The following is a 26,116-nucleotide window of genomic DNA, read 5'->3' as shown; positions in this document are numbered from 1 at the left end:
CAGAAGATTGTTATGGATATAGAAACACAGGACTCAAAGGACTTCCTGGCATGGCTGGAAGCACTGACATCAGTAGCGATTCCCAACTTGCTGCCAGGCATTTTATTCCACCACAATTTTCAGGCTGCCAGTGTAATTGGAAATCCTGCAGGTTCTGAAGGGCCAGCAGAACAGGCTGACGTTCCCTATAAGTTTTAACCTGTAACTAAAGCAAAATATAATTTACATATCCCAGAGCTATGAGAAGATCAACAAACGATGAACAGATAGGAAAAGGGAACTTGAAGGAAAGGGAAGCCTTCATGCCTGCAGAAACTGAGCACACATCTAGAATACAAACAGAAGTACAGGAGCTCCCGTAAGGTTCTGCATCCTGCACTGTAACTGTGGCCACTGTGCTGGCTACCTCAGAATGTGACAGGAATCACCTGGAAGGCAACACTAATAAAATATACATCAGAAAAACACTTCCACATGGTTGTTGATTAAATCTGGCACTGGGCTGACGACTGAACTTTATGGTCCCAGTAATAAATATACATACTGACCACTCTCTTAAAAAGCGACATTTTGAGATTGTAACTTTTTAAAAGCAAAATACACTAATCTGTGGATTGCAAGATGTGTAGAGACACTGAATACAACAGCACGTGCAACACCCACAGCATCTCATATAGCTGAGACTACCACGGCTCCTCTGTAACTCCCAGTAAAAATCCTGAAGAGCAATAACACGAAACATTCACCACGGCTGCCACAGACGCTTCTCTGGCCCTGCCCATTTGTCCTCAGCACAGCCAGCCGGGGAAGCCCAGCTGGATCCCCAACGCAGGCACGCAGCGTGTGGTCATTACTGCCATCTCCACCCTGAACGCCGCGCAGGGGACAGAGCCGGGGCCGAACTGCCAAGGGTCCCCCTGCACAGCACGCTGCACGGCTGCACGGAGCCCCGCGGCCCCGCGGCCCCGCGGCCCGCTGACCGCGCCGGGGCCGCCCGGTGCCCGGGGCGCGCCGCGAGGCCCCGCACCGGCCGGAGGCACCGGCACTGCCGCGGCGGGCCCGCCAGGGGGCGCGCGTGCCGCGCTCGCCGCGTCCTGCGCTGCGCGCCCGCTTCCGGTCGGCGCGGCGTGCGCAGGATGGGCCGCGGGCGTCCCGGCGCCGTGAGTGACCCCCGGGCCGCGAGTGACCTCCGGGGGCCAGCTGCCGCGGGGAGCGGCCCGGGGAGCGAGATGAAGCGGAGGCTGGGATGGAGAGGGATTCGACGGCGGCGGGCGCTGCCGCCCCCTCCCCTCGGAGCCCTCTTGGGGCTGTCCGGCCCCGCCATCCCGCGTCGGGGGGTCCGTGCGTTTCTCGGGACGCGATGTTGGTCGGAAGCGGCAGCGCCGTGTCATTGTCCCGGCAGGTCCAGAGCACCGGCGGCAGCAGCGCCGTCAGCAAGTGCTCGGCGGCAGCGCGTGGCTATATCCAGGACCGGTTCCTGCGGCTTCTGGCGGGACGGCGGAGGCGGCGAGCGCCGCTTATTCACCGGTGAGGAGCGAGCGCTTCGCAGAGCCTGTAGCTGCTCCCGCTGCTGAGCCCCGGTGCCCGCGGGGCGTGGGAAGGGATCTCGGACTGCGAGAGGGCCAGGGGCGACAGGACGGGGGGAGGAATGGCTTTAAGCTGAAAGAGAGTAGGTTTAGGTTACGTATTAGGAAGGAGATCTTCCCTGTAAGGGTGGCCGAGGCCCTGGCTCTCGGGTTGCTCGGAGAAGTTGTGGCTGCTTCATCCCTGGAAGTGTGCAAGGCCGGGTTGGATGGGGCTCGGAGCAACTTCGTCTGGTGGAAGGTGTCCCTGCCCGTGGCAGAAGGGTGGAATGAGGGCCGCTTAAGGTCCCTTCCAACACAAATCCCCGTGCTTGGAGCTGTCGGTTGGGCAAGGCACAGCTTCTCAAACACATTTTAAGCAAAGTACGCGGAGTGGCAAAGTGGCAACGTGCAGTGCACCGTCTCGCGGTAGTGTAACTTTGGTAGCCTGTTAGTAAACTGATGACGTTGTGGAGTTTGCATAATTCGAGGTGAATAGTTTAATGCAATCCAGATGACTGTGTATTGCCAAAGAAGTTAAATTCAGGGGAAAATCAAGCAGTGGTGTTCCAGCAGAAGCTTGCAGACATATGAAGATGGATGTGGCTCATCAGGGAGCCTGCATTAACTTGTCACACAACCCTTTGGCATGCCAAGCTGAATTCACAGCAAGGGTTCTGCATTGCATTTTTCAATGATTTTGTGACATCTTAGTCTTAGACATCTTAGACAGTGGTCCCTCTGAGGCATGAAGCTGATAACGTGCTTGTTAAAGGGGTGATAAGAGCTGGAATATAGCCAGGTGGATATAGGATGAAACTTACTAAAAGAGAATGCCAAGAAACAAGAGGCATCAGTCCATGCCAGACTAAGGAAATGGTAAATGCTTTCCAGGAGTTAGTCTGACTTAGTTCTGTTTATTCAAAAACCAGAGAACAGAATTTCTCTCCTGACTTTGCTTTTCCTCCCTTTTTTGATCTCTTCTCACTACATTGGTAGATACTCGTTCATTTTGTTTTTACAGCATATGGTTTGGGGCAGGAACTGGGGTATTGGCCATCTGCATTGCCAGGGAGCATCCTCACTGTCTGGATTCATACATTTTCATTCAGCAAATATTTACTTATGCAAAACAGAACAGGTCCAGCTGGGGTATCTGCGTGTTTTCTCTGGGTTATCCGTTGCCTTGATGGTTAATATGCACACTGATTGCAGGAGGTCTTTATTTATTAGCAAGCTCTAGAGATGACAAAATCATCTCCCAGCGCAGGTCTGTAAACAGGGAATTATTGGGTAGAGGTTTAGAGAAAAAAAAAATTGTAGTTGCCAGTGCTGGAGAAATTGCATTCCTGGACAGTGATTACAACTAAATTTTTTCTTACAGGGGTTATTACATCCGTGCCCGTGCTGTAGATCACTGTGTTCAGGACTTCCTGCTGAAGACACAAAGCCTACCCAGGACGCAGGTACATTTTCTCAGGCTTCTGGCATCTCTCACTAACTGTGTGTAAAGTCTTTTTGGCATCTGGGCAGTAACTCATTAGTGCATCTGTTGGGATCCATTCCCAACAGGGCACAGAAATCTGACTGGCGGTACTGTGGCCGTCCATGTGTCACTTCGGCAGAAGTGTCCGGGCGGGGGCAATGTCCACACAAAATTCTTCTGCCTCTTGCAGGAAGTTGCCTGATTTTGTCACTTTACAGATTATATTTAATATTTTTCACACCTAGATGCTGCTAGAGTTGAGTATAACTTTTTCTGGTACTTTCTCTGCAGATCCTATCTTTAGGTGCTGGCTTTGATTCCTTATACTTCCGTTTGAAGGATATGGGTCTTTTGCGTCACACTGTGGTATACGAGGTAGATTTCCCAAATGTGGCATGCCAAAAAGCTACTCTGATCAAAGGAATGAAAGAGTTGTCAGCACTGGTGGGAGACACTGGAGGGGAAGGATTAGGTATGGCATTAATGGAAGATTTTTTTTTTTTTGTACAAAATGTTCAGAAGAAGTAAACATAGCTTCAGCCTTCAAAATGCAAGATATTGTACTAGGGGAACTATGAAATTGTAGATGAAAAGGATGTTCATTTTATGAAAAATGTTGAAACAAGTAATTTGTAAGCATTGGGAGATAACAAGAAGCCAGGATGGATTTGTCAGGAGCTGATTATATCAAACCGAGGTCAGTTTTTTTCTGTTGCAGTTTCTGAAAGAGTGTGTCCAGCTTGGAGCGTGCTGGTCCAAAAACAGTGGCAAACTGTAGCATGTCCAGTTGGAGATGAGGAGGGTGATGAAGTGATGGAGCAGGTGATGTAGGAGGGGAGGCTGGGAGAACTGGTTTTGTTCAGCCGTATGGGGAAGAGTTTGGGAGGGAGGTGAGTCTTACAGCACTCTTCAGCTTACCTGTTGGGAGAGGTTAAAAAAGAGCCACACTTTTCTTGGGGGCATAAAGCAAATAGTCAAGGAACAATGGTTGAAAGTTGCAAAAAAAGGGAAATTCCAGTGATGTATAATGAAAATGTTGGGGAGGAGGTTGCACCACATGAGTAGTTAAAAATAGGAACAGATTGCCTAGAAAGGTAATGGAATCTCTAGCCTTGGAGATAGAGCTTGACTGGACAAAGCTTTGAGCATCATGACACAGATAATTGCCATGAGGAGGCATTTGGACAAGATGACTTTTAAACATCCCTTTCACCCTAAATTATACAATGATTTATGGGCTTGATGGGTAAGAGAGAAAGTTTGACTTTTGAGTGTCTTGACTGTAATAAAACATTAGTCGTTATGTTTCCTGATTTTTTTTTTTGCCCTGCAAGGCAGGAGAAAATGAGCCTTGTGAAACTACTGCAGAATATTGTGCCAGCTGACTGCTAAGGGGCAAAAGGAAGAATGTAAAGTATGTGGATCACTGGAGGTTTCTCCTGCATCTGTTTTCCTCCAGGATTTCCACTAGTGCTCTAGATGACCTGCTGTAGAAGATGAAATGTCATAAACCTGCAGGAAACATGGGGACTTGCAATAAGATGAATGAGAGTAGGAGTTTGATAAAGTACACAAAGGTCTGGAAAACATGGAATGAAATGCCGTAGGGACATATGTAATCCACTGCATTTAGATAGTATTAATCAATTTAAATATGGGTAGTATTAATCAATTTCAATACGGATGGAAAGCAGCTATAGAGTGTGAGTTCCTGACTCCCAGGTCTTAGTAAGTAGCTCTTCCATAAGCTAGTTCATTTTCTTCCTGAATCCATTCACATTTTTAATATTGGCAGAGTCTTGTGGCAAGGCACTCTGTCCGTACCAAGAATCTTCAGGTAGTTTAAGGAAGGTGTCAGACAGTTGGAAAGACCCCATTCTCTGTGTCCAGAGGTCAGCAAAGGATGGATGGACAAGTCAGAAGAAATTAGAATGTAACACTCTGATGGACTTCTGGAAAAGGCCATTTTGCCTCCAGAAGTGTATGCCTTTGAGAACAATGTAGGTTAACTGTCCTTAGGACATGCAGTTGTTGGGTTGCAGAGACAGAGCAGGTGATTTCTAGAGGTACTTTACAGTTTGCTTAGTTAATGATGTGGTTTTGGCTGAAATGGTCAACAGGCCATAACTTAGCATATTCTCATGGGGTACAGAGTTATGGTAATGCTGGCAGATCATAAACTGGAACTTATTTCTGAGGCTGGTGATTTGTGAGTCATGTCCTGGTGTTTTTTCCGAGAGGTAGCATGTGCAGTTTCAGGACTCAGTGCCATTATACGGAAATGAAATCTGTTTAGCAAACAAACCAACCAATCCTAGGAAACCTGACAATGGCTTTCTGATTGTGAGGGAAACTTTTGAAATTCTAGCAAAGCAATGGGGCTTTCTTAGCCTAAAGTGAAAAGTGCATAAATTAGAGCCCTTTAGGTTTGATTTTGAATTAAAATCTGTCGTTCTAAAAAATTCTTTTAAAGTAAATACAATAAAGTTTTGTTGTTATAGTAAGTGTAATAATTCTATGAGAAATCTGTAGGTGAAATTTGCATTAGGAATGATGGAGTTTTAGACCTGCAGTTGCTAGATCACGTGGAAGTGTCCTTTCATGGGTCATGTAATGATAGGGATTTTCTTGCGCATGTTCCAGAGAAATATAGTTGATGGACATAGTCTTATGAGTGTTTGCCTGTGGTTTTAATTTTCACGTTTGTCTCTTTTGGTCTCAGTATTGCAGCAGCACCATAGTAAGGTTGTATAATTTTCTGTCTTCCAGGAGCCATTGCCTTTTCTGGAGAGGATTATAAATTACTGGGAGTGGATTTATCAGAGCTGTCTGATCTGGAGAGAATCCTGGAGGAAGCAGGACTGAACAATGAAATCCCCACCCTCTTCATCGCAGAGGTGGTGCTCACCTACATGGAGAACACCAGGTCAGATGGGTTCTCCTCTCTTACCCAGTGGTAAAGGGAAAGCAACGAGCTTCTTCCTGAGTACATCATCTTGGGCTTGGAGACCTTGGAACTAAAGCCTTGGGACTTCAGTGGCATCCCAAATAGCTCCCTACATCGTAATTAGGATGATGTAATTGATATCCATATGATAAGCCTAAAAGGAAGGAAAAAAGAAGAAAAATCTCAATAGAGCAATTTTGAGGTTTTTGTTTTTCTCATCCCCTGAGTTGTCTGTGCAGATGGGGAGGAGATGTTCAGCACAGCACTCTGATTGGTGTATTGCCACATGTCAGGATGCCTTAATAGCAGCTTTATGGTGTTGCAGGAAGATACACTGCATCTGTCATATAATGAGTGGGCCCTCAATTTGATTCCTTAAGCACAATCTCCCAACAGGTCAGATGCCTTGATTCAGTGGGCAGCAGAGCATTTCCCTCAGGCATGCTTCGTGGTGTACGAGCAGGTGCACCCAGAGGACGCCTTTGGACACGTCATGCAGCAGCATTTCAGCCAGCTGAGCACTGCACTGCACTCACTGGCACAGTACCCTGACTGTGAGGCACAGCAGAGGCGCTTCCTGGGGAAGGTGAGCACCTGCAGCTCTAGGGCATGCGTGAAGCGTGTTTTATCTGAGGAAGATTGGGACACTAAGTGCTTGGTCAGTTATGGGTTGAAGCAAACAGGGCTGAGGCTGAGCTACTGCCTTCTCTGGTAGCATGACTCATCATTAGAAGGTGCTTCCAACTAGCTTGCAGCCTACTGTCTCATATGGGGTTAATGGGTTCCTCTGAGGCTTTTGATGTAATAAATTAAGTTTTTTAGAACTTTAAAGGAGAGATCTCTTTTCACCAGGTTTTGGGATGCTCTTGCTTTAGCTAGACAGTCTTAGTGGCTCATGCAGGTGTTTAATTTAGGGTCTTTGTTCTCCTGTGGGAAGTGAGTTTCTGTCCTCCAGAAGTGATAACTTTGAGGGATTTGCCTTTTAGGGCTGGACTGAGTGCAGTGTCATGGATATGAATGAGTTTTTCACCTGTTGTATTCCAGAAGATGAGCAGCAAAGAGTGCAGACTTTGGAGCCTTTTGATGAGTATGAGGTAACCCTCCTTTATTCTGAAGAGCAGGGACCTGGCTTTGATATCATAAGGTTTTTGCAATTTCTTGTGGTTGCAATTCTGTACAGAGCTGCTGAGGCACAGGGGTTCATGAGGGCAGAAAGGACCTTGGATCAGCTTAGTTAACACGGAGGCCATGGGGAGCTCCTTGTAAAGCAGCATGGGAAGAAGGCTCTCCTTGATCCTAGAAGAGCTGCGTGTACCTTCCTTCCTGTGAGCTGTCTCTCGAGGAGACAGGCTTGTCAAAGCAAACCACCTGGTTGTATAAAAGAAGTTGCAGATGCTAAAAGTTGGCATGGATTCCAGGGACAATTACTTTAATGAAAGAGAAATCCATTAAGGATTACTGAATACATAAATATGTACCTGATGTGCCGTTCCTGGCTGCAGTTGATTGAGAAAGCAGATGCACTTGTACTGTTATCTTCCATTTCCGTAGACTACTTTATTGTTTGTCATTGTTGACATCAGATTTCTAATTTTGGATATTTTTTCATCAGACTTCGTACAGCCATTCCTATATTAATGATTGAAATTCAACTATGATTGTTCTTTGCTATTTTTATGTTAACTGCTGGCAAAGTTTCTGACTATTTGAAGTCTAGAAGTGAAGATAAGTGCAAGACAGTGAGTAACTTTGAGCTAAATGTCATGTGGATTACTTACTAGAAGTTTCCCTTTTGATTTTATGGTTCTCCATTTATAATTTTAGAAATCTAATAACTGTAGTATGAAAACAATTGAATGTGCTTGAATCTCTTCTGCCAACGTGGCAGGATCTGCTCTGCTATATGAATGCAAAGGTGGTGACTGAAAGTGGTGGTAGGTTTGCTAAGTGGTTAGAAATGTCTGCTGGAATTGTAGGTCAAGGCCATTGCTCATACAGTGGGAAGGTGCGGACTTGGTATTGTTTTCCTTACAGAGGAGGTTAATGTGCATGAGTCCAAGCTGGAAATGTGCACAGGAGTAAATGATGATAACAGAGAGCTCTACAATTAGCTTTTGAGAGAAAGATTAAGTAAGATCCAGGTCTTACTGTAAGCAAGCTTGGTCGAATTAGGTAAGAAATGTAAAATAGACACCCCGTGCGGTGGGAGTCTTTTTACAATAATTTGCTTAGGGCCTAATAGTGGATTCTTCCATTTTTAGTATTTGCATTAATTTCTGGATGCCACTTTTCGAAAGATGCTTTTTACTTCTAATATGAGTTGGGGCAATGAAGCTAATAACATGAGTTCTTGTGCCTTTTAAATTCATGTTTATGCTTGCTAGTCACATATTTGGTCGAACATATCCCACCCCACAGGAATGAACACACTCAATTCCCTGATGTCCATCAACGCCAGAGTGAACTCTGCTGCTGGCTTCCTGTACATACCTTTTGCTTGTGCTTCTGCCTCAGAATGTTTCCAAGGCGAGACTGAAGATTATGTAGTATTGTCCAGCACACAGACCATGTTGCACCTTTTAACATTTGTAATTTCTTTGGAATCACTTATATTCCATGAATTTTAAGAAACCTTAATCCCTCTGGTATAAAGATGTCACTCTTTTTTTATGATAAGAACTGCGAAGCATAAAGGGAAGCTGATTCCAAGAAGAAAAACTTTGCCATGCAATGTATAGTTAAGCTATGGGATACATGTTGGGCACAGTAAAAGTTTATGTGAGTTCAAAGAGCGACTGGGTAGGTTCATGGGTGAAAAATCCGTCAAGGATTGTTCAATGCAAAGACACAGCTTCTTGCTTAGATCATCCCTGGGCTGTAAATTTTTGAAAGTTGGAGTGAGAGAGGTATTTACCCACCAGTTCTTTCTCCGATTCAGCTTTACCCCTCTGATTTTGACCATTGATGGAAACAGTGCTGGGCTGGGTTGGTATTTTATTTGGTCACCTTGGCTGTTCTGAGGTCCTTACTACTCTTTGCTCTTAAGATTTTGAAGGGGGTTGGTTTTTGTTTGGTTCTTCCTTTCTAGGTTTGTTTGTTTATTTGTTTATTACTTTGGGCTTGATACAGGAGTGGCATCTGAAGTGTTCTCATTACTTTGTGTTGGCTGCATCAAAGGGGATGGAACCTTCCTGGACTCCGTTGTTACCCAGTGTGACAGGTACGAACCAAGCAGTATTCTTTTATCTCATGTAGGTATCTCTGAGAGGTTTTAGGAGACATTGGAATCCTGGAGGGGGCAGATGGGATGCTGCTGTCTGGTAGCTTTCTCCACTCCTCCACAGTAGTTCTGCTGTCCTACCCAAGGCCAGGGCTGTGGCCTAACACTGCTGGTTCTGATCACTTCCGTTCTTTCAGTTTATTGAACCTCTCAGTCCAAACAGCTTGTAATTTGTTCTTACATGAGCTCCTCCAGTGCATGGCTGCAATGCCAGCCTACCCTGCTCCTCCTCCTGTTTTGGGGATCTCCCTTTCAAATTTATTCCTGGTTGCCTTCACATACGGCTCTCAGAGCCATTCTTTCCTTCCAGCTCCCAAAAGGTTGTTCTGTTTTCTTTACTGCCGTGTCCAGCAGACCACTCAGGAGCCTGACTTAATTGTACTTGTCATATTTCTGTTTCTGAAATGCTTTTAAATCCGTATGTCACTTTTTTAGATGGGAGAAATTGGCACAGCTGGGGAAAATCCAAGACCAAGACTGTGTTTCCAAGATAAGCAGGATTTGGTGGCAGTAGTAGTCCAAGAAATTCCTGGTTTTAACTGCGTGCTTCCTTTTTCAGGGTAGAAAGCAGAAGGGTATTTTTAACCTGTTTTATATCACTAGTGTTCACAGTACAGCATCGCAAGTAGTTGTAGCTACAGGAGAAAGTTGAAATCTGTGTTCTAGGGAGCAGGCAAAGCAGCTGAAAAAGGATAGGACAGGGTGGCATTCCTGAGACCAACAAGGCCACTGAATCCATGTGTTGTGTCTCAATTAGATTTGAAGATGTTGTAAAATTGAAGCTAAACGAATGTAGGTTTGATTTAATATACTGTGTGATTGTCACCGGTCCTTAAGTTAAATCCCTGAAGACTCCTAAAGGCATAGTATCTATCCTTAAATTAAGGAAAAAAAAAATCAAACATTTGCTTAATGTACTTTATTACAGTGAAGGCATTTGATTAATTAGAGACAGGATTAGAGTCTTTTTGCTGCTGTCTCTTGTATTCAAAACTGATAGTAAAAGCCTTCCAAGTCTGGTAAATTGTCCATGCTTAGATATATTTTACTGGGAATGCAAAAGATTTGTCCCCAATATTAATAAATGCCCCCAGTTATCCTCTCAGATAGACTTGGGTACCAGTTCAAGAGAGTGCAAGTACTAAATCATCCAAAGAGACTGTGGTAACTGTACTTTGTGAGATGAAAAAACTCCTCTGTCTCTAAAAGATCAGTCTGTAAAAAGACATTTAAGTCCAAGGAGATGACATTTCTTACTTCATCAGATGATAAAGTCGGGTCTTGTACAAAGCAATGATCAGTACAGGCGATTTTTCTGATTATGGCATACAACAGACTGCAAGCTGCTCCTCCTCCACTTTATCATCTCTTACAACACAAGAATAAAGCCCTTGATTAAAACAAAGAAGACACAGATTCCGAACGGATTAAAAGAAAGCAATGTGTAGGTTAGCTGGAGTCCTGTGCTGAAAGTTTGCTTCTTGATAAGGGATATAATATTTAGAGAGAAGGTCGTTAGATAACTGGAAATACTCTCCTATAGTAGGACCATTGGAATTAACAGATTACTTCTCGTGCTTCAGAATGTTATTTCAGTACTTCTGTGAAGGTAGAATCAAAAAGGTAGGATCAAAATCTGGCAAGAAACTTTGAAATCAGCTTCCAGGTCTTTGTCCTTTTTCTGCTGTTCTTAGCTGTTTATGTAGCCAAATATTGTCTTAATCAGACAGATGCTGCTTTTGAAGGTACTGCAGTGATTCATATCTTGCTGCAGCACTTTAGGACACTGCACTTGCTTGGCCAGTCTTAACGTCCACCCCATGAAAGCAGTCTCAGAATTGCAGGAGCTGAGTGAGCAGAGAAGAAGTTACAGTTGGTACAGCAGTAGTTTTAATCATTGCATTCTGATTTCTAGGGCATGTCAGATTATCTGTGTGCACTGTCAACTTACTTCTCAATTTTTTCTTTTTGAAAAGATGAATGGTCTTCTTGAAAAGGTGACATGCTTAATCTTACTTAAAACGTAGTCCTTGGTTTGTATTTGTGTATAAGTTCTTTGGTTCTCTTTCGCTTACAGTTCCCCATCAAGCTGGTCCAGTTGGGATGGCTGGGAGTGTCCCTGCAGCAGTATGTGCAAGGCTCTCAGGAATTCCTGGCTTGAGACGTTATGGTCACCACTCTGTTCTTATAAAACCCAACGTGATTCTTACCACGGGAGGCTTTGGGGAGGAGGATGGACAACACTGCCGCATGAGAAATTTCCACGTGCTGAGTAAGCAGGCAGGCTGCTGGGAAGCTGCCTGTGTAACACAGAATATTCCTGATAAAAGATGGGGTGAGTTCCCATACCTCTGGTAAGTGCAAGGGGGATACCTTTGTGCTAAAAGTGGAAGAAAGTCTAGTGGAAAAGTGATGCCATGGCACAGTGATGCTGTCAGTCATAGAGATTTGAAGGTTCTGGTTGCTAAATGCCAGATCCTGCACTTTGGTCACCACAGCCCCATGCAGCATCCCAGGTGGGGGCAGGGTGACTGGAAAGCTGGAAAAGAAACCTGGGGATTCTGTTTGACAGTGGTTGAACATGAGCCCAGGTGGGCAAGACGGCAAATGGCACCTGGCTGGTACCAACCTCGTGTGGCCACAGGCCCAGAGCAGCGATTGTCTGTCTCTGCTGGGCACTGCAGAGGCAGTTTGAGTGCCATGTCCAGTTCTGGGCCTCTAACAGAAAGAGTGACACTGAGAGGCTGGGGTCGTAGAATGGTTTGGGTTGGAAGGGACTTTAAAGATCATCTAGCTCCAACCCTCTGCCGTAGGCAGGGATACCTTCCAGTAGACCAGGTTAATCAGAGCCCCATCCAGCATGGTGTGGAACACTTCCAGACAAATGGCAGGCACTTCTCTGGGTAACCTCTGGCAGGACCTCACCACCTTCACAGAGAAGAATTTGTTCCCAATATCCCATTTAACCCTGCCCTCTGGCACTGGAAAGCTGTTCCCTTTGTCCTGTAACTGCAGGCCCTTTTCCAAAGTCCCTTTCCAGCTCTCTTGGAGTATCTTTAGGTACTGGAAGAGGTGCTAAGGTCTGCCTGGAGCCTTCAGTTCTCTGGGCTGAACAGCCCAGACTCTCAGCCTGGCTTCCGAACAGAGGGGCTTTAGCCCTTTGATCAAGCTTGTGTACTCTGAATTTTTTCCAACAGCTTCATGTCTTTACTGTGCAGGGGGCACCAGACCGGGATGCAGAACTCCAGGTGGAGTCTCAGAAAAGCGGGATAGAGGGTGAGAATCTTCTCCCTCGACCTGCTGGCCGCACGTCTTTTGATGCAGCCTGAGACATGTCTGACTTTCTGTGTTGTGAGCATATACTGCTGAGTCATACTGAACTTTTTGTCCATCCCCAGTCTTTCTCCCCAGAGCTGCTTTTGATACATTCTCTAGCCAGTCTGTATTTGTGCTGGGATTGCCCCAGCCCAGATGCAGGACCTAGCCCTTGGTCCTGCTGAACTCCATGAGGCTGGCAGAGTCCCACCTCCTCTGTTCAGGTCTCTCTGGATGACCCTTCCTTTCCCTCCAGTGCACCACCGTACCACACAGCTCCTTGTCAACAGCAAATGTGCTGGGGGTACCCGCAATCCCACTGTCTGTGTCACCCACAAACATGTTAAATAGAGACCTGAAGAACAGCACTCATCACTGGTCTCCATGTGGATACTGAGCCAGTGATTGCAACTCTTTGAGTGAGACCGTCCAGCCAATTCCTAATGCACCGAATGGTCCATCTGTCAAATCCATTTCTCTCCAGTTTAGAGACTGGATGCTGGGCGGAACAGTGTCAAATGCTTTGAACAAGTCCGGGTAGATGACATCCATTGCTCTTCCCTCATCCGCCACTGCCGTAAGCTCATTGTAGTAGTGGCCAAGGGAACTGGGGTGGGGGGCTCAGCCTGAAGAAAAGGAGGCTTGGGAAAGCTTCTCACTCTTTACGATTACCTGGAAGGCGGATGTCGCTAGGTGGAGGTCAGCCTCCTCTCCCAGGAGACAAGGGACAGGAAAAGAGGAAATGGCTTCAAGCTGTGCCAGGGGAGGTTTAGGTAGGATATTGATGTCTCTAAGAAAAGAGTCGTCCGTGCCTGGCACAGGCTACCCAGGGTAGTGGTGAAGTACACATTCCTGAAAGGATTTGAAAGCCATATGAAAGTGGCTCTTGGGGACGTGGTTTAGTTTTGGCCTTGAGAGCGCTGGAGGAATGATTGGACTTGTTAATCTTTAAGGGTCTTTTCCAACTGAGATGATTATAATTTTTTTGGAAAAAACACCTATGTGAACCATGACCTTTTTTTTTATCTCCACAGGTGAGAGGTTGTACCATACTGTGTCTTGTGTCTCGGACACTCTGGCCCTGGTGGTAGGAGGACGAACATCCCCATCGAGTGCAGGCTTGGGAATGTTGTGGCTGAAGTTCCCCAAAACCTGTAATGCTTCAGGCCCAGATGATGTTGCAGTGGAGCTTGTAAGTCTGCCAGCTGCTGCTGAAGCAGCACTTCTACGTTGGAGACACAGCACGACTGAAATGACATTCAAAGGTAAAAAGCCTGGAAAGAGTGGAAATTACTGTAGGTATGCAGGATCTTGCACTTGACCTTGTTGAACATCATGAAGTTCATATTGACCACTCCTCAAGCCTGGCAGTAGGAAAGAAATTAAGAGGCTTTGAGATCTCTTCTTGACACTTGGCTCTTTATCCAGAAGTCCTTCAGAAGATATGTTACTTTTCTAGTAGCAATTGACAAACACTCAGTAGTTGTGAACAGTTCTAGAATCAGGTCCTGCAATAGCAAGCTGAAGGTTGGTCTATTAAAAGATCCTGGTTGTAAGGGGCAAAAACTTAAGCAGTGGCATTCAGGAGTTGAAACCAGTCCTTTTCTAAGGTGTCCCATTCCTGCAGCTGGCTGGGAACACTCCAAGAGGAGTAGAAGGGAATTGTTAAGCAGTTGTTAGTCTAGTATGGAGCACACTTTCCGTTTGTGGAGCAGTGTTTAATTAACACTGTAGCATAGTTTAACATTCAGCCTTCCAGTCAGAATTTTATATCCAAAAAAGGAAGTGCTAAATGAGTGAATAAAATTGTTTTAATAATATGTTGAGTTTTGTCTTTATCAGACTGTATTGTTTCATCGTATTTTTGCCTTGATATTGCTTTGTAGCTGAAGAAAGTGACCAACACTGTTATCTGCACAGTCCATCCTGAATCAGTGAAAGGACAGGGCATAGTGCAGTGAATGCATGTCCTTGACATCTTCCTGACGTACTGTTGCACCCTTTTTTGTCAGCTTCCCTTCTATGCAAACAGAAATTTTTGCTTTTGTGGCATACCAGGTTCTAACTTCTGTTATCACCTGGTTGTCTGTTTCTGTAGGTGAGCAGTACCTGTTTGTGTATGGTGGCCGTTCTGCTCTGGAGCCTGTGCTTGGGGATTGGTATTTCCTGCACACTCCAGAACTCTCCTACACTGCGGTAAGAATGTACTCCATGGTGATTAGAGTTAGAACTGACTTTTAAACACCCAGTTTTTTTGTCGAATGCAGTCTCTACACAATAGTGGAGGTTGGAAGGGACATCTAGAGGTCATCCAGTCGAGCATTCTTCCTTAAACAACTCAACAACAACTTAAAACAAGTCTGACTCGAGCAGGTTGCTCAGTATATTGTCCAGGTGGGATTATCACCATAGATGGAGACTCCACAATCTCTTTGAGCAACCTATTCCAGTGCTTGACCATCCTGATAGAACAATATGAGGGGGTTTTATGTTGAAGTGTATTTTTTTCTACGTCAGTTTGTGCCCATTGCCCTGTTGCTGGATGCTGCCGAGAACGTACTGTCTCTGTCTTATGTCACCTCTCACAGTCAGACAAGTCCATGATGGGAGCTGGACATTTTTGTGGAATGATACTGTTAGAGACAGTGTAAAAAGCTTTGCTACAATCAAAACCACCTCCACATCTGCTGCTTTGCCCTGGTCAGCTAGATTGCTGAATGTGTCATAAAGGGAAATTGCATGAAAGAGGACTTACTCCCTCATTTACTCAGTGGCCACCAGGCTGGTGTAACTCTATTTACTAGAACTCTTTGAGCCCAGCCTTGTACATAGCACAGTTACAGGGTGAGAGATGCATAATTGCAGGAGGTCAGAAGCTAAACATGAGTAAGCAATATCCCACTGTTGTGGGAGGCCTACACTGTGTCTTCAGATATGTAGCCAGGAATGTTATCTAGTAGGCACATGAATTGCTTCTTTTATTTTCTACAGTGTTCCTAATCTCAGCAGAATGCCTGTAAAATACCCTACGCTGATTGCTGAAAAAGAGGTGGACAGGTTTAGAGGTATGCAGCAGGAATGACCAGGCCCACATACCTCACAGGATAAGGCTTTGGAGGTCTTCTAGCTATTGAATCTAGAGAAGATTCAACATAGAAATAAATCTAATATCTAAAATACTGCTGCAGAGAAGACAAAAATTATTCTCCATTTTAACTTTGAGTAGTACAGGGAATTAGCTGGACACTAGGGAAAGCTATTGATCATGAAGCTAGCTGAGTCTGCAGTAGACTGCCTAAAGAGGTGAAAAATTCTTGTCACTGCAGACTTTCGGAAACTATTATATAAACATCCATCTATCTGGATGATAACAGATACGGTTTTATTTGTTTTAGGGAAAAGGTATGGACGAAGTGGCCTCCAAATTTTTCTCCATCACTTATTTGCTGTGATATTCCTTTAATGCCTGATCTTAAAATTTTCCATAGGGCTTGCACTAAAGGTTTTCTTTCTGGATTTTAGCCCTGCAGTTAAGCCTTTTATCCTGCTCTGTGGGTTGAGCAACTGATCACCTGCTTTACTGTCACTAGCATTAGTCCACGTGTTTCTGAACAAACTTATAGTTCCCAGATGTATGTCTTGAGCAGAAAGCAGCATGCAAGAATGTAGATAAAGTTACCTCCAATAAATGTGTGGAAATAAACCCTCTAAAGACTGATTATATTAAACATACTGAGGGCCCGAGACAGTGTAAATGGAAGCATGTAGCAGTCCGTACAGGAACATGTGAAGTCTGGGTGTCAAAAAACTCAGCCACACAGGAAAAGACATTTAAAAGCCTGGACACTTAAGCAGACACTTAGTTTGGCAAACTTCAGCCTTGGACTTGTGTTTTTTTAGATTGCTGTTGAAGGTGCACTTCCAGAAGGCCGCCACTCCCACAGTGCCTGCAGCTGGGAAGGAGGTGTGCTGATTGCAGGAGGTCTGGGAGCAGCTGAGCAGCCCTTGGGTTCAGTTTTCCTTCTGAGGGAGCTTGAACATGGCTTTCAGTGGCAGACAATAGAGACACACCCTCCTCTTGTCCCAAGGTAAGCAGAAGGCATTCATAGCATCACAAAATAAGTTTGATTTGGAAGGGACCTATTAAAGGCCAGCTAATCCAACCTCCCTACAACGAGTTAGGGGCGTCTTTAACTAGACAGTTGCTCAGAATTCAGTGGAGAATCTTCAGCCTGTCTCTAGCAGCCTCCCTTGCTAATGGAGTTCTATCTCATTTTGAACTCACAGGTATTCACATACTGCACATGTGCATGATGGAAAGCTTCTGCTTGTTGGTGGAGTGTGGTTTCATGCATCATCTGTGCCAGGTGTCACTGTCATTGACTTAGTGACTGGTCTCTGCTTGGACTATGTGATTAATGTGGTAAGTAATGAAGTTTTTCTTTCAGGTTAAGCAGCGTCCTGTGAAGGAACATGGTAACTTTATGGGGAGTAGAATCTAATTCCAAAGTGCCATTACCCAGCGCAGAGAACATAGCAGTGTTAAGAGAGGGAGAGATGGAATGTGCAGAAGATTGGAGCATAGATCTGCTTTGTTTCGGATAAGGGGCAGCAGAACTGAAATGGCCACAAGCATATTCACTTCAGGGTGTCTGTGGAGGAAGGGAACAGATAAACCAGAGGCTAAATTAGTGTTTATGGAGTTCTGTGGTATAATTTCATGGAGAGCTCTTGGTGGAAGCTGCAGCATGCTGTAGCTGCTGCCTGAAATATGAGAGAAAAAGCAGCGCAGAAATACTGGAAACTCCACTGGAACGTGAGAGCTTCCTGTAAGGATGATTGAACGCTAAACAGATTGCTCAGAGAGGCTGTCGTATTTCCATTATTGAAGATATTTGAGACCTAACTGGGCAAGGTACTGAAAAAACCTGCTTGAGTTGAGCCTGCTTTGAACAGGGAGGTTGGACTGGATGATGCTTGGAGGACCCCTTCTGACTTTTACTGTTTGGTGTCTTTTTTCTATGAATCACTGAAGAAAGGTCATACACGTGGTGTCACAACAGCAGGATTTTGGCATACTGTCTTGGTTTGAAAGACAGGTGTCTGCTAGGGAGGGGCAGGGCCTCGCTTGGAATGGAAAATTCGAACCTCCCTCCCTCCAAATTATTATAATTTAGAAAACTAAAGGGCTCTCAGGCAGATGTATGGGGATAGGAATAACAGTTCTTTACTACTATGTATAACAAGGCAAACAAACAACAACTACAGCATTAATAATTAACAGAACCAGGAGCCTCGAGGGGCTTTGTTTCACAAAGCCCGGGGCAGTCTGATCTCGGTGCCCCTGCAGGACTCTCAGAGCACCAGGCTGGGACGGTGGAAAATGCCGGGCTGGTGAGTGAGATCTGTTAGAAGCTCTGTGGTGGTAGCTGGAAACAGTAGGGATGTCCCGGCAGGACAGCGTGGGGACACCGAGTAGGAAAAAGCCTCAAGGCAGCGGCGGGACAGGGCCGGGCCAGCAGGGCAGGAGGAGGTGAGCTCAGAGTTCCAGGGCACACAAGCAGACGATGGTAGATTTCCCAGGACCGGACTTGGTCATGACACTGAACTCTTCCCGCAGCAAGCAACAGTGTGGCAGTCCTCTCTCTGATGCCAAGAGGAAGCTGCCCCCAACCCCGTCATTTTTTTGCCTCCCAAAACTCCCGTCACCTCTTCTCTCTGAGAGAAACTCCCAGAGACAAAAGAAGTATAGCCAGGTGCTACAACTCCTCTCCTTTGTCCCTTTTGTTCTGCTTAAGTACCTACAGGTACCCAGTAGTTAGTTTCCTAGCAACTTATGGGAAAAAAATCCATGAGTAAAAAAGAAACCAATTTAACCCCCAACACCTACTCTGAACAAAACTTAGTCTACATCTCTGAGTAGCCCTCATCTTAGATAATACTGCCTCGTGTAAAAGACAGACATAGATCTGTTGGATGAATTCCGTAGAAGGGCCACAAAGATCATCACAGAGATGAAGCTGCTCTCCTGTGAGGGTGCGCTGAGAGAGCTGGGGTTGTTCAGCCTTAAGAGAGAGATGGGACTCTGGGGGTACCTTAGAGCCCCTGCCAGTACTTAAAGGGGAGCTTGTAAGAAAGATGGGGACAGACTTTTTTAGCAGGGCCTGGAGTGGTAGGACAAGGGGTGATGGTTTTCATCTAAAGGACAGTAGCTTCAGACTAGGTATATGGATGAAATTTTTAATGCAGAGTATGGTGAGACACTGCCAAAGCCTGCCTAGAAAAGCTGTGGCTGGGCCCCATCCCTGGAAATGTTCGAGGCCATGTTAGATTCGGCTTGGAGCAACCTGGTCTAGTGGAAACTGTCCCTGCCCAGTGCAGGGGTGTGGAGTGAGGTGGCATTTTTTTAAGGTCTTTCCATCCCAAACCATTCAGTGATTTTGGAAGATCGTTTATTTTGCTTGATGAGTTTTTATTTATCTTTTATGTGAAGAAACAACTTTTCATAACTATACATATGGACCCTGTCGTTAGTGGAACTGGAATTTGTGACTGGTCAGTTTTTTGGAGTGGACAGCATGTGTACATCTGGTTGACCTTGCATCATTTTGCTGTGGGTATAAAAGCATGTAACGTGCTTAACTGTAGCTTAGTTTTCAATTATTGTCTGTAGCAGAAGTTATAAGTGGCCTCATATCCTTTAGATAAAATAGACTTCCCTTGTTGGACATCAAGGAGGATAGGTACAGTGATAGTAAAGTTGTATCTTAAAGAATATAACTTTTTTGTTTACACTGAATAAAGCAGATGCAGATGGATTGATGTCTTCCTTTGCTTATGAGCTGTTTGCTTTGACTTAGGTGAAACTCTAGGCTTTTGAACCTACCAGTTAGATAGGTAAGCTCTGGAACTCCTTGCCACAGGCCATGAATGTCAAAGATTTACATTGAATCAAAAACTGACTGGCTACCTTCCTGGGAGGAAAAGCATTAAGATTCAGGGAGTACAAAAATTTTTTATCTCATTAAAAAATCACTGAACTGCAAGTTGGTGGGTGGGTGTAGTAGAGGAGTACACCTCAGGGGTTACTTGTTCCTGTATTCTCTAACTATCTGTTCCTGCCCGCATTCATGGGTGGTACAGTGGACCATGTGAAGTCCTGTATGTTCAAAATCTCCTTTCGTTTTTCAGGAGCACCTGGAGTGGCCATTAATGCTGCATAATCATAGCAGTATCTTTCTGCCGAATGAGAAGGAGCTGTTGGTTATTGGCGGTGGTGGAAATTGCTTCTCCTTTGGGACACACTTGAACCCAGAGCCTGTCTGCCTGAGCCTCAGCAGCATCTTGATCAGTCACTGAGTGGGACCAGGCAGGACTGAACCGTACTACGGCACTGTGGGGAGACATCTATTCACTCTAGGTCCAAAAGCAGCACGATATTTTCCCAAAGGCTTTGCATCCAGAATGCATATATGAAGGTGGGATCAAGAGGGACAGTTACAGCAAGGAATTCACACCTCACTGGCTGTTGGGCTTTTATGGCTCTTTGTGTTGCTGTAAATAAAGTACCTCAAAAGCAGTTGGCAGCAGTAGTCCTTAGAGGTTCAGAACAGTGTGGTGTGGGTTGGAAGGCACTGTAAAGATCATCCTGTTCTACCTCCCTACCATGGGTAGGGAAACCTTCCACTAGACCGGGTTACTCCAAGCCCCATCCAGTCTGCCCTTGGACACTTTCATGGATGGAGCAGCAACAGCTTCTTGGGGCAACCTCTGCCAGGGCCTCACCAGCCTCACAAGGAACAATTTCTTCCCACTATCCAATCTAAAGCTATTCTGTCTCAGAGAGAAGCCATTCTCCCTTGTCCAGTAACTTCAGGCCCTTGTAAGTAGTCTCTCTCCGTCTTTTTTGTTGGCTCCCTTCAAGTAGTGCAAGGCCACACTCAGATCACTCAAAGCTTCTCTTCTCCAGGCTGAACAATCCCAATTCTCTCAGCCTTTTCTCATAGCATAAGGTGCTCCATCCTTCTGATTATCTTGGGGTCTCCTCTGGACTCTCCAGCAGTTCCATGTCCTTCCTGTGCTTGCACCCCAGAGCTGCAGGAAGCACTGCGGGTGGGGTCTTACCAGAGCAGGGCAGAATCCCCCCCTCCCCTGCTGCTCACACCGTGGGATCAGCCAGCACACAAGGGCAGATCCAGCCTCTCATTCACCAGCATCCCCAAGTTCTTCTTAGCCAGGACTGTTCTTGATCTCTTCATCCCCCAGCCTGGTTTGCTGTTGGGGGATGTCTTGATCCCCATGCAGCACTAGCACTTGGTCTTGTTAAACCTCGTGAGATTGCCATGGGCCCTCTTCTTGAGCCGTGTCCAGGTCTCTGTGATAGCATTTCGTCCTTCAGGATGTGGAGCTGCTAAAATGAGTCCAGAGGAGGCCAGAGGTGCTCGAAGGCTGGAGCCTGTCTGTTCTGGAGACAGGCTGAGAGAGCTGGAGGTGTTCAGCCTGGGGAAGAAAAGGTTCCAGGGAGACCTTAGAGCCCCTGACTTCAAGAGAGCTGAAAACAGACTTTGGACAAGGGCCTGGAGTGCCAGGACAAGGGGAAATGGCTTCCCTCTGCCAGAGGGCAGGGTTAGATGGGATGTATTGGGAAGGAATTGTTCCCTGTGAGGGTCGTGAGGCCCTGCACAGGTGTTCCCAGAGAAGCTGTGGCTGCCCTTTGGAAGTGTTCATGGCCAGATTGGATGGGGCTTGGAGCAACCTGGTCCAGAGGAAAGTGTCCCTGCCCATGGCAAGGTAGTGGTACTTGATGATCTTTAAGGTCCCTTCCAACCCAAACCAGTTTGTGATTCCATGATGAGTGTCTGACTGACTCCACATCAGTCAGTTGGGTGCAGAGAAATTGTTAACATTTATTAATTTGCTTTTCTTCTCTGTTTCTTTTCTCTCATCCAATATTTTTGGAATTTGTTTCTATTTATTATCTCACCTCACAAATTTCTCTTTTTTTTTTTTCCTTACTGAATTGCCAGCTGGGGTTAAAGCACAAGATTGTTCCCCAGGTCCATTGCCCTTCTCTGGACACACTCCAGCAACTTCAATGTCTTTATTGCTGTGCGGGGCCCAAAACTGAATACAGGATTCAAGCTCTGACCTCACCAGTGCCCAGCACAAGGGCATGATCACTGCCCTTGTGTCATGGAGGCTCATGAAATGGAGACAAATCATGTATTCAAAAGAGATCTATTTTATGAAGCAGTTAACCTCCTCCCGCTCCCAGTAATTACAGATCCAACAACAACTGAAGACAGATTCATTATGTCAAGTGGAATTGTTATGACCTGACTGACTTAAAGAATCCTGAAGGTTCCAGCAGGGCAACGTGGAATGCACTGTCATTGTGCCCAAGGCAGCAAGGACTCTCCCTTGGGCTCCTGTGGGCTCCAAAGGGGGTATCCAAAAGGGGGTACTGACTGCCCCAGGATGACGCATGGGGGCTCTGTCTGTCCCACACTGTCACAAAGGGATTTCTGACTGCCCCACGCTGTCACAAAGAGGGTTCTGCCTGTCCCGTGATGTCACACAGGGGACTCTGGCAGACTGCCGGGCTATAAAAGGGGCCCCACAGGAGCAGACAGTGCTGGGCACGACAATCTGTCTTGGCAGACAACAGCCTCAGCCTCTGCCACCCCACCAGGGTTGGATTCCCCTCACTGGGGTCCTGCAGGTCTCTGGGGAGCCTCTTCACCGGCCTGTGCTGGTGACCTGGAGTGCTACGGACAGCTCCATGTGGTTCCTCAACACCTTCACCATGGCTGAGCTGGTGGCAATCACGATGGTGGTGCTGCAGCTCATCTTGGTCACTGTCATGCTACGGGACAAGTGTCTATGGGTAGGTGGCCTCTGATCTGCCGTGTGGGCTGGGCCGTGTGGGTTTGGGGTGTGTTGCTGTGGTGTGCATGGCGTGACTGTGTGGAGCGTTCTGGGGAGCCGCTCTCGTGTCACCCATCTGTGATTCTTGCAGAGGATCCATCAGAACTCAAAGCATCCAAGCGCAGCGAGAGGCCGGCTGGAGGGGCAGAGCAACGCGGAGAGGACACGGAGATCAGCAGGCGTGGAACTGCCCCGCGGCAGGTCCCCACGCGGTTCCATGAGCTCCAGGAGGCGTTTCCCAAGGTTCATCCGGAGCTGCCGGGACTCCCAGGCGCTCTTCGAGGAGCACCGCAAGGAGCTGGAGGCGCAGCTGGCCCAATGGCGATGGGGCAGGGGAAGCGGCAGGGTGGTCCACGCTGATCCGCATGTTATGCCAAGGCTGCTAGGGGCCAGAGAGTGTCCCCAGTGCCTTGGAGTGGACTTGGCAAGGCCAGACATGAACAAGGTGACACAAGAGGACAAATGTAAGAACATAAGACGATACAGCAGCAACAGCTCCAGTATGCTGGAACGCAGATACAGCACCAACAGCTCCATTATGCTGGAACGCAGAAGGTCTATGGCAATAGCCAGGTTACTCCCTAGACTAGTGGTTATCATGAATCCCATTGTACTTGAAAGCAGCAGCAGCTCAATGGAGCTGGAATACAGCACCAGCACTGCTGCTGGAAGGTTCCTGGGGCAGCTTCATGCCCGCCTTCGGAGATACCTGGAAGCCTGGCAGACACGTCATGTTCAGCACCGCCGGTGCTTCGGCATCCGCTTCAAGTCCCAGTGGTGGCGACGGTGCTGGACCCACTTGAGAAAAAGGGTGTAGTAAGAATGAGTAGTCAGGGAGGGGTAGGGGGTTTCAGGAACTGCCTGGGACAGCCCAATCCCTGGGCCTCTGCAGATCCCTCTCTAGAGTCTTCCTGTCCTCCGGCAGATCCTGTCCTCTACAAATTGGCTGAGGGTCCCCTTCTCTAGGTCATTGATAGGAACAGGACTGGTCTCTCTGCTGCCCAGGGGAGCCCCACTGGTGACTGGATACCAGCTGAATTGAACTGTCCCCTACCACTCTCTGGGTCTGGCCATCCAGACCCTTTTTTACAGTGAGCAGTGGACTGTCCAAGCCACGGGCAGCCAGTTTCTCCACAAGAATGCTTTGGGGAATGGTGTCAAAGGCTTAACAAAAGCCTGGGTGAACATCATCCTCAGCCTTTCCCTCTCCCACCTTGCAAGTCACTTTATCATAGAAGTAAGGCTGTGGACAATCCAGGAAACTTCATTGCACCCTGCTTTAAGGGTAGAATAAAGGACCCTGAGAACTACCAATCTGCCTCCCCACAGTCTTCCCTCTGTGTCTGGGAAGTCCCACTTTGATACCTGCTCTTCCCATGATTCTTACCCATCAGGCCTTGACCCTTTCATCACCACTGTCAATTCCTAGACAGTCAAAACACTCCTTCATATAGAGGGCTATCCCACGGCTTCTCTTTCCTTGCTGAGTCCTTCTGAAGAGTTTCTCTACTCCCAACTCCTTGTGCAACACCAGCCTATTTGCTGGCAGTATGGTGTGGAGCAACAAAGGCCTTGATGCTCAGCACTGATTGAAACATTCCAGGGTTATCAAAAATCTTTTCAGCACAAATCCAAACCACAGGCCCATTGGAAGAAATTGAATTCTTCCTGCCCAGCTCGTGTTCTCCAGCCTTTAGTCCATGTTGTGTATGTTCTGCTCAGGTTCCACACCATCATGACACATCCTCACCGTTCCTTTGCCCTGAAATGTCTGGGAAATGTCCATTAATCCCCAGTGCTGGGCAGCAGCTGTTGTGTGGAGCCAGTGAGGAGGAGAGTGATGGAAGTAGAGGATCTTGTAGAGCCAGACAGGAGAAGCAGTTCCACGGGGCTGTGCAGCACTGTCACTATTGCTCTGGGTAGAAGTGGTTCCCCAAGTCTTCTGCTTTCCTCTTTTTAAAAATGGAGGGTTATAGTTCCCTTTTTCCAGTCATCAAGGACTTTTAACTGCCATGGTTGAAAAAAAAAAAAAAAAAAAAAAAAAAAATTGGATAATGGCTTAGCAACTTCCGCTAGCTCCATCAGGTCCTGGGATGTATCTCTTCAGGTCTCGTGGAGTTAAGCAAATTCAGGTTCCTTAGATAGTCTTGAATCTGATCCTCTCAGTGGGTTTGGGGTCTTTATCAGTGCCTGCATTTGCCTGTCTCAACTTGGGCAGCATGGCTGGAGCACTTGTCATTGAAGACTGAGGCACAGAAGTCCTTGAGAACCTCAGGCTTCTCTTTGTCCAGGGTAGTCAGGTCTCCTGTTTCCTTCTGGAGAAGGTCTGTGTTATCCCAACTCTCTTGCTTGCAACATATCTATAGAATCCCTTCCTGTTATCCTTAATATCCCTGTCCCTGCTCTCCCCTTAATCTTCACCCACAAGCTCTCAGCTTGCTCCCTGTACTTTCCCAGACAGAATTCCATATCCATAGAGGGCTACATCCCCTCCTCATCTTCCTAGCCTGTCTTTTCTAAAAAGCCTAAACCCTTCCATTCCAGTGCTCTAGTCATAAGAGCCATCCCACCATGTCTCTATGATAGTCTGCTTTCCTTTTCACTTGTTGGTTGTTGCCAGTGCTTGCTTTTATTCAAATGAGAAAATTGCCAAGTAGTTTGGTTAAAAATGGCTTTCCCAAGTGTTTGGAGGAGATGAAAGAACCTGAAACTGCTTCATCTGCTAAATCCATGAAGGTGGGATGCTGTATAAACTGCACTGCTGCAACTAGCCAGTAACTTCCACTGATATTTTAACTATTAAAAATATGACTTCAGTCATGAGCGTGTGTGTAAAATACAAAAAACTGTTGAGCTTTCTCCATTCTATGAGTCTTTGTTCACACATCTACATCCTAGGGAGCCATTTGGCCCCAGCCCTCACCTCCAGCTCCAACCCTGGGTTGGTGTTCCCACCCCCCTCACACAACTGTCCCCACCGTGTGGGAGTCTCTACCTCCTGACGTGCAGCAGCCTCAGGTGTGGTCAGTGAGGATGAGGAGGGGGCTGCTGCGTGGATGTGTGTGTCATCTGGGTGCACCAGTTGCAAAGAGCTGCTGGAGGGGGGTAGCTGAGGGGTGATTCCAGGGAGTGGTGGTGAGAGCATCTCACTGGGGCTGGGGAGTACCTACAGCATTGGTCAAAGAAGGTGTGCGGGGACAAGCCCTGTGCCAAGGGGCAGCGCTAGAGAGGAGAGCAACACACCTACCCTAACCCACGAGCAGGTGGGGCTGGGTGGGGGCACAAGGAAGTTCTTTTTCCTTTCATATTTTGATTTCATCTCCCTAGTCCCTCCCAAGTTCACCCCACTGACCCCAGAAAATGGAGGCTTTGTGGGGGAAAGAGTTTAAATTGAGGAGAAACACTTCTTTTCTCTTTCTGTCTGTGTTTAAATTGAGGCTAAACACCTTATTTAATCTCCAGTATTTATTAAAATATTTGGAAAAATGTCTAACAGTTTTGAGGTCAGTATTGTCAATTTTTGTAGTCTAAAAAGCAGTAGCACCATCATCAAAACCCAGAAGTTTTTGACAGTTTAAAGTGATGTTGTTCTGGATTTA

General features: G+C 46.5%; 2 protein-coding genes across 3 annotated transcripts; both read left to right on the top strand.

Annotated features, from left to right (window-relative positions):
• Positions 1–1,126: 1,126 nt before the first annotated feature.
• Positions 1,127–20,169, top strand: LCMT2 (leucine carboxyl methyltransferase 2). 2 transcript variants are annotated; one of them, XM_040056833.2, is made up of 14 exons: positions 1,127–1,160; positions 1,403–1,527; positions 2,947–3,028; positions 3,340–3,520; positions 5,818–5,974; positions 6,392–6,581; positions 6,982–7,089; positions 9,125–9,215; positions 11,353–11,610; positions 13,625–13,855; positions 14,689–14,786; positions 16,491–16,678; positions 16,878–17,013; positions 19,782–20,169. In XM_040056833.2, exons 1-14 carry the CDS (start codon positions 1,137–1,139, stop codon positions 19,947–19,949), a joined length of 2,037 nt encoding a protein of 678 aa, XP_039912767.1. In that variant the 5' UTR covers positions 1,127–1,136; the 3' UTR covers positions 19,950–20,169. The 2 variants fall into 2 exon arrangements, with proteins under 2 accessions (XP_039912767.1, XP_039912766.1); XM_040056832.2 differs by lacking the exon at positions 1,127–1,160 and having other exon boundaries at positions 1,200–1,527.
• Positions 20,170–20,399: 230 nt separating this feature from the next.
• LOC120749678 (uncharacterized) lies at positions 20,400–25,339 on the top strand. Its single transcript, XM_040057346.1, has 2 exons — positions 20,400–22,476; positions 22,609–25,339. Exons 1-2 carry the CDS (start codon positions 22,075–22,077, stop codon positions 23,332–23,334), a joined length of 1,128 nt encoding a protein of 375 aa, XP_039913280.1. The 5' UTR covers positions 20,400–22,074; the 3' UTR covers positions 23,335–25,339.
• Positions 25,340–26,116: the final 777 nt, after the last annotated feature.

Source organism: Hirundo rustica, chromosome 2, assembly GCF_015227805.2.
Source record: "Hirundo rustica isolate bHirRus1 chromosome 2, bHirRus1.pri.v3, whole genome shotgun sequence".
Classification (NCBI taxonomy): domain Eukaryota; kingdom Metazoa; phylum Chordata; class Aves; order Passeriformes; family Hirundinidae; genus Hirundo; species Hirundo rustica.
The sequence above is the reverse complement of the archived record's forward strand: the minus strand, read 5'-3'. Positions and strand labels throughout refer to the sequence as shown.

Bases quoted from the DNA above. Each gene is read 5' to 3' on its own strand.
- LCMT2 (XM_040056832.2), top strand. From the start codon at position 1,247: ATGGAGAGGGATTCGACGGCGGCGGGCGCTGCCGCCCCCTCCCCTCGG. The intron at 9,216-11,352 runs GTACGAACCAAG...TTTCGCTTACAG, and splicing joins GTTGTTACCCAGTGTGACAG to TTCCCCATCAAGCTGGTCCA. The intron at 17,014-19,781 runs GTAAGTAATGAA...TTCGTTTTTCAG, and splicing joins TGGACTATGTGATTAATGTG to GAGCACCTGGAGTGGCCATT.
- LOC120749678 (XM_040057346.1), top strand. From the start codon at position 22,075: ATGGGGGCTCTGTCTGTCCCACACTGTCACAAAGGGATTTCTGACTGC. The intron at 22,477-22,608 runs GTAGGTGGCCTC...TGATTCTTGCAG, and splicing joins TACGGGACAAGTGTCTATGG to AGGATCCATCAGAACTCAAA.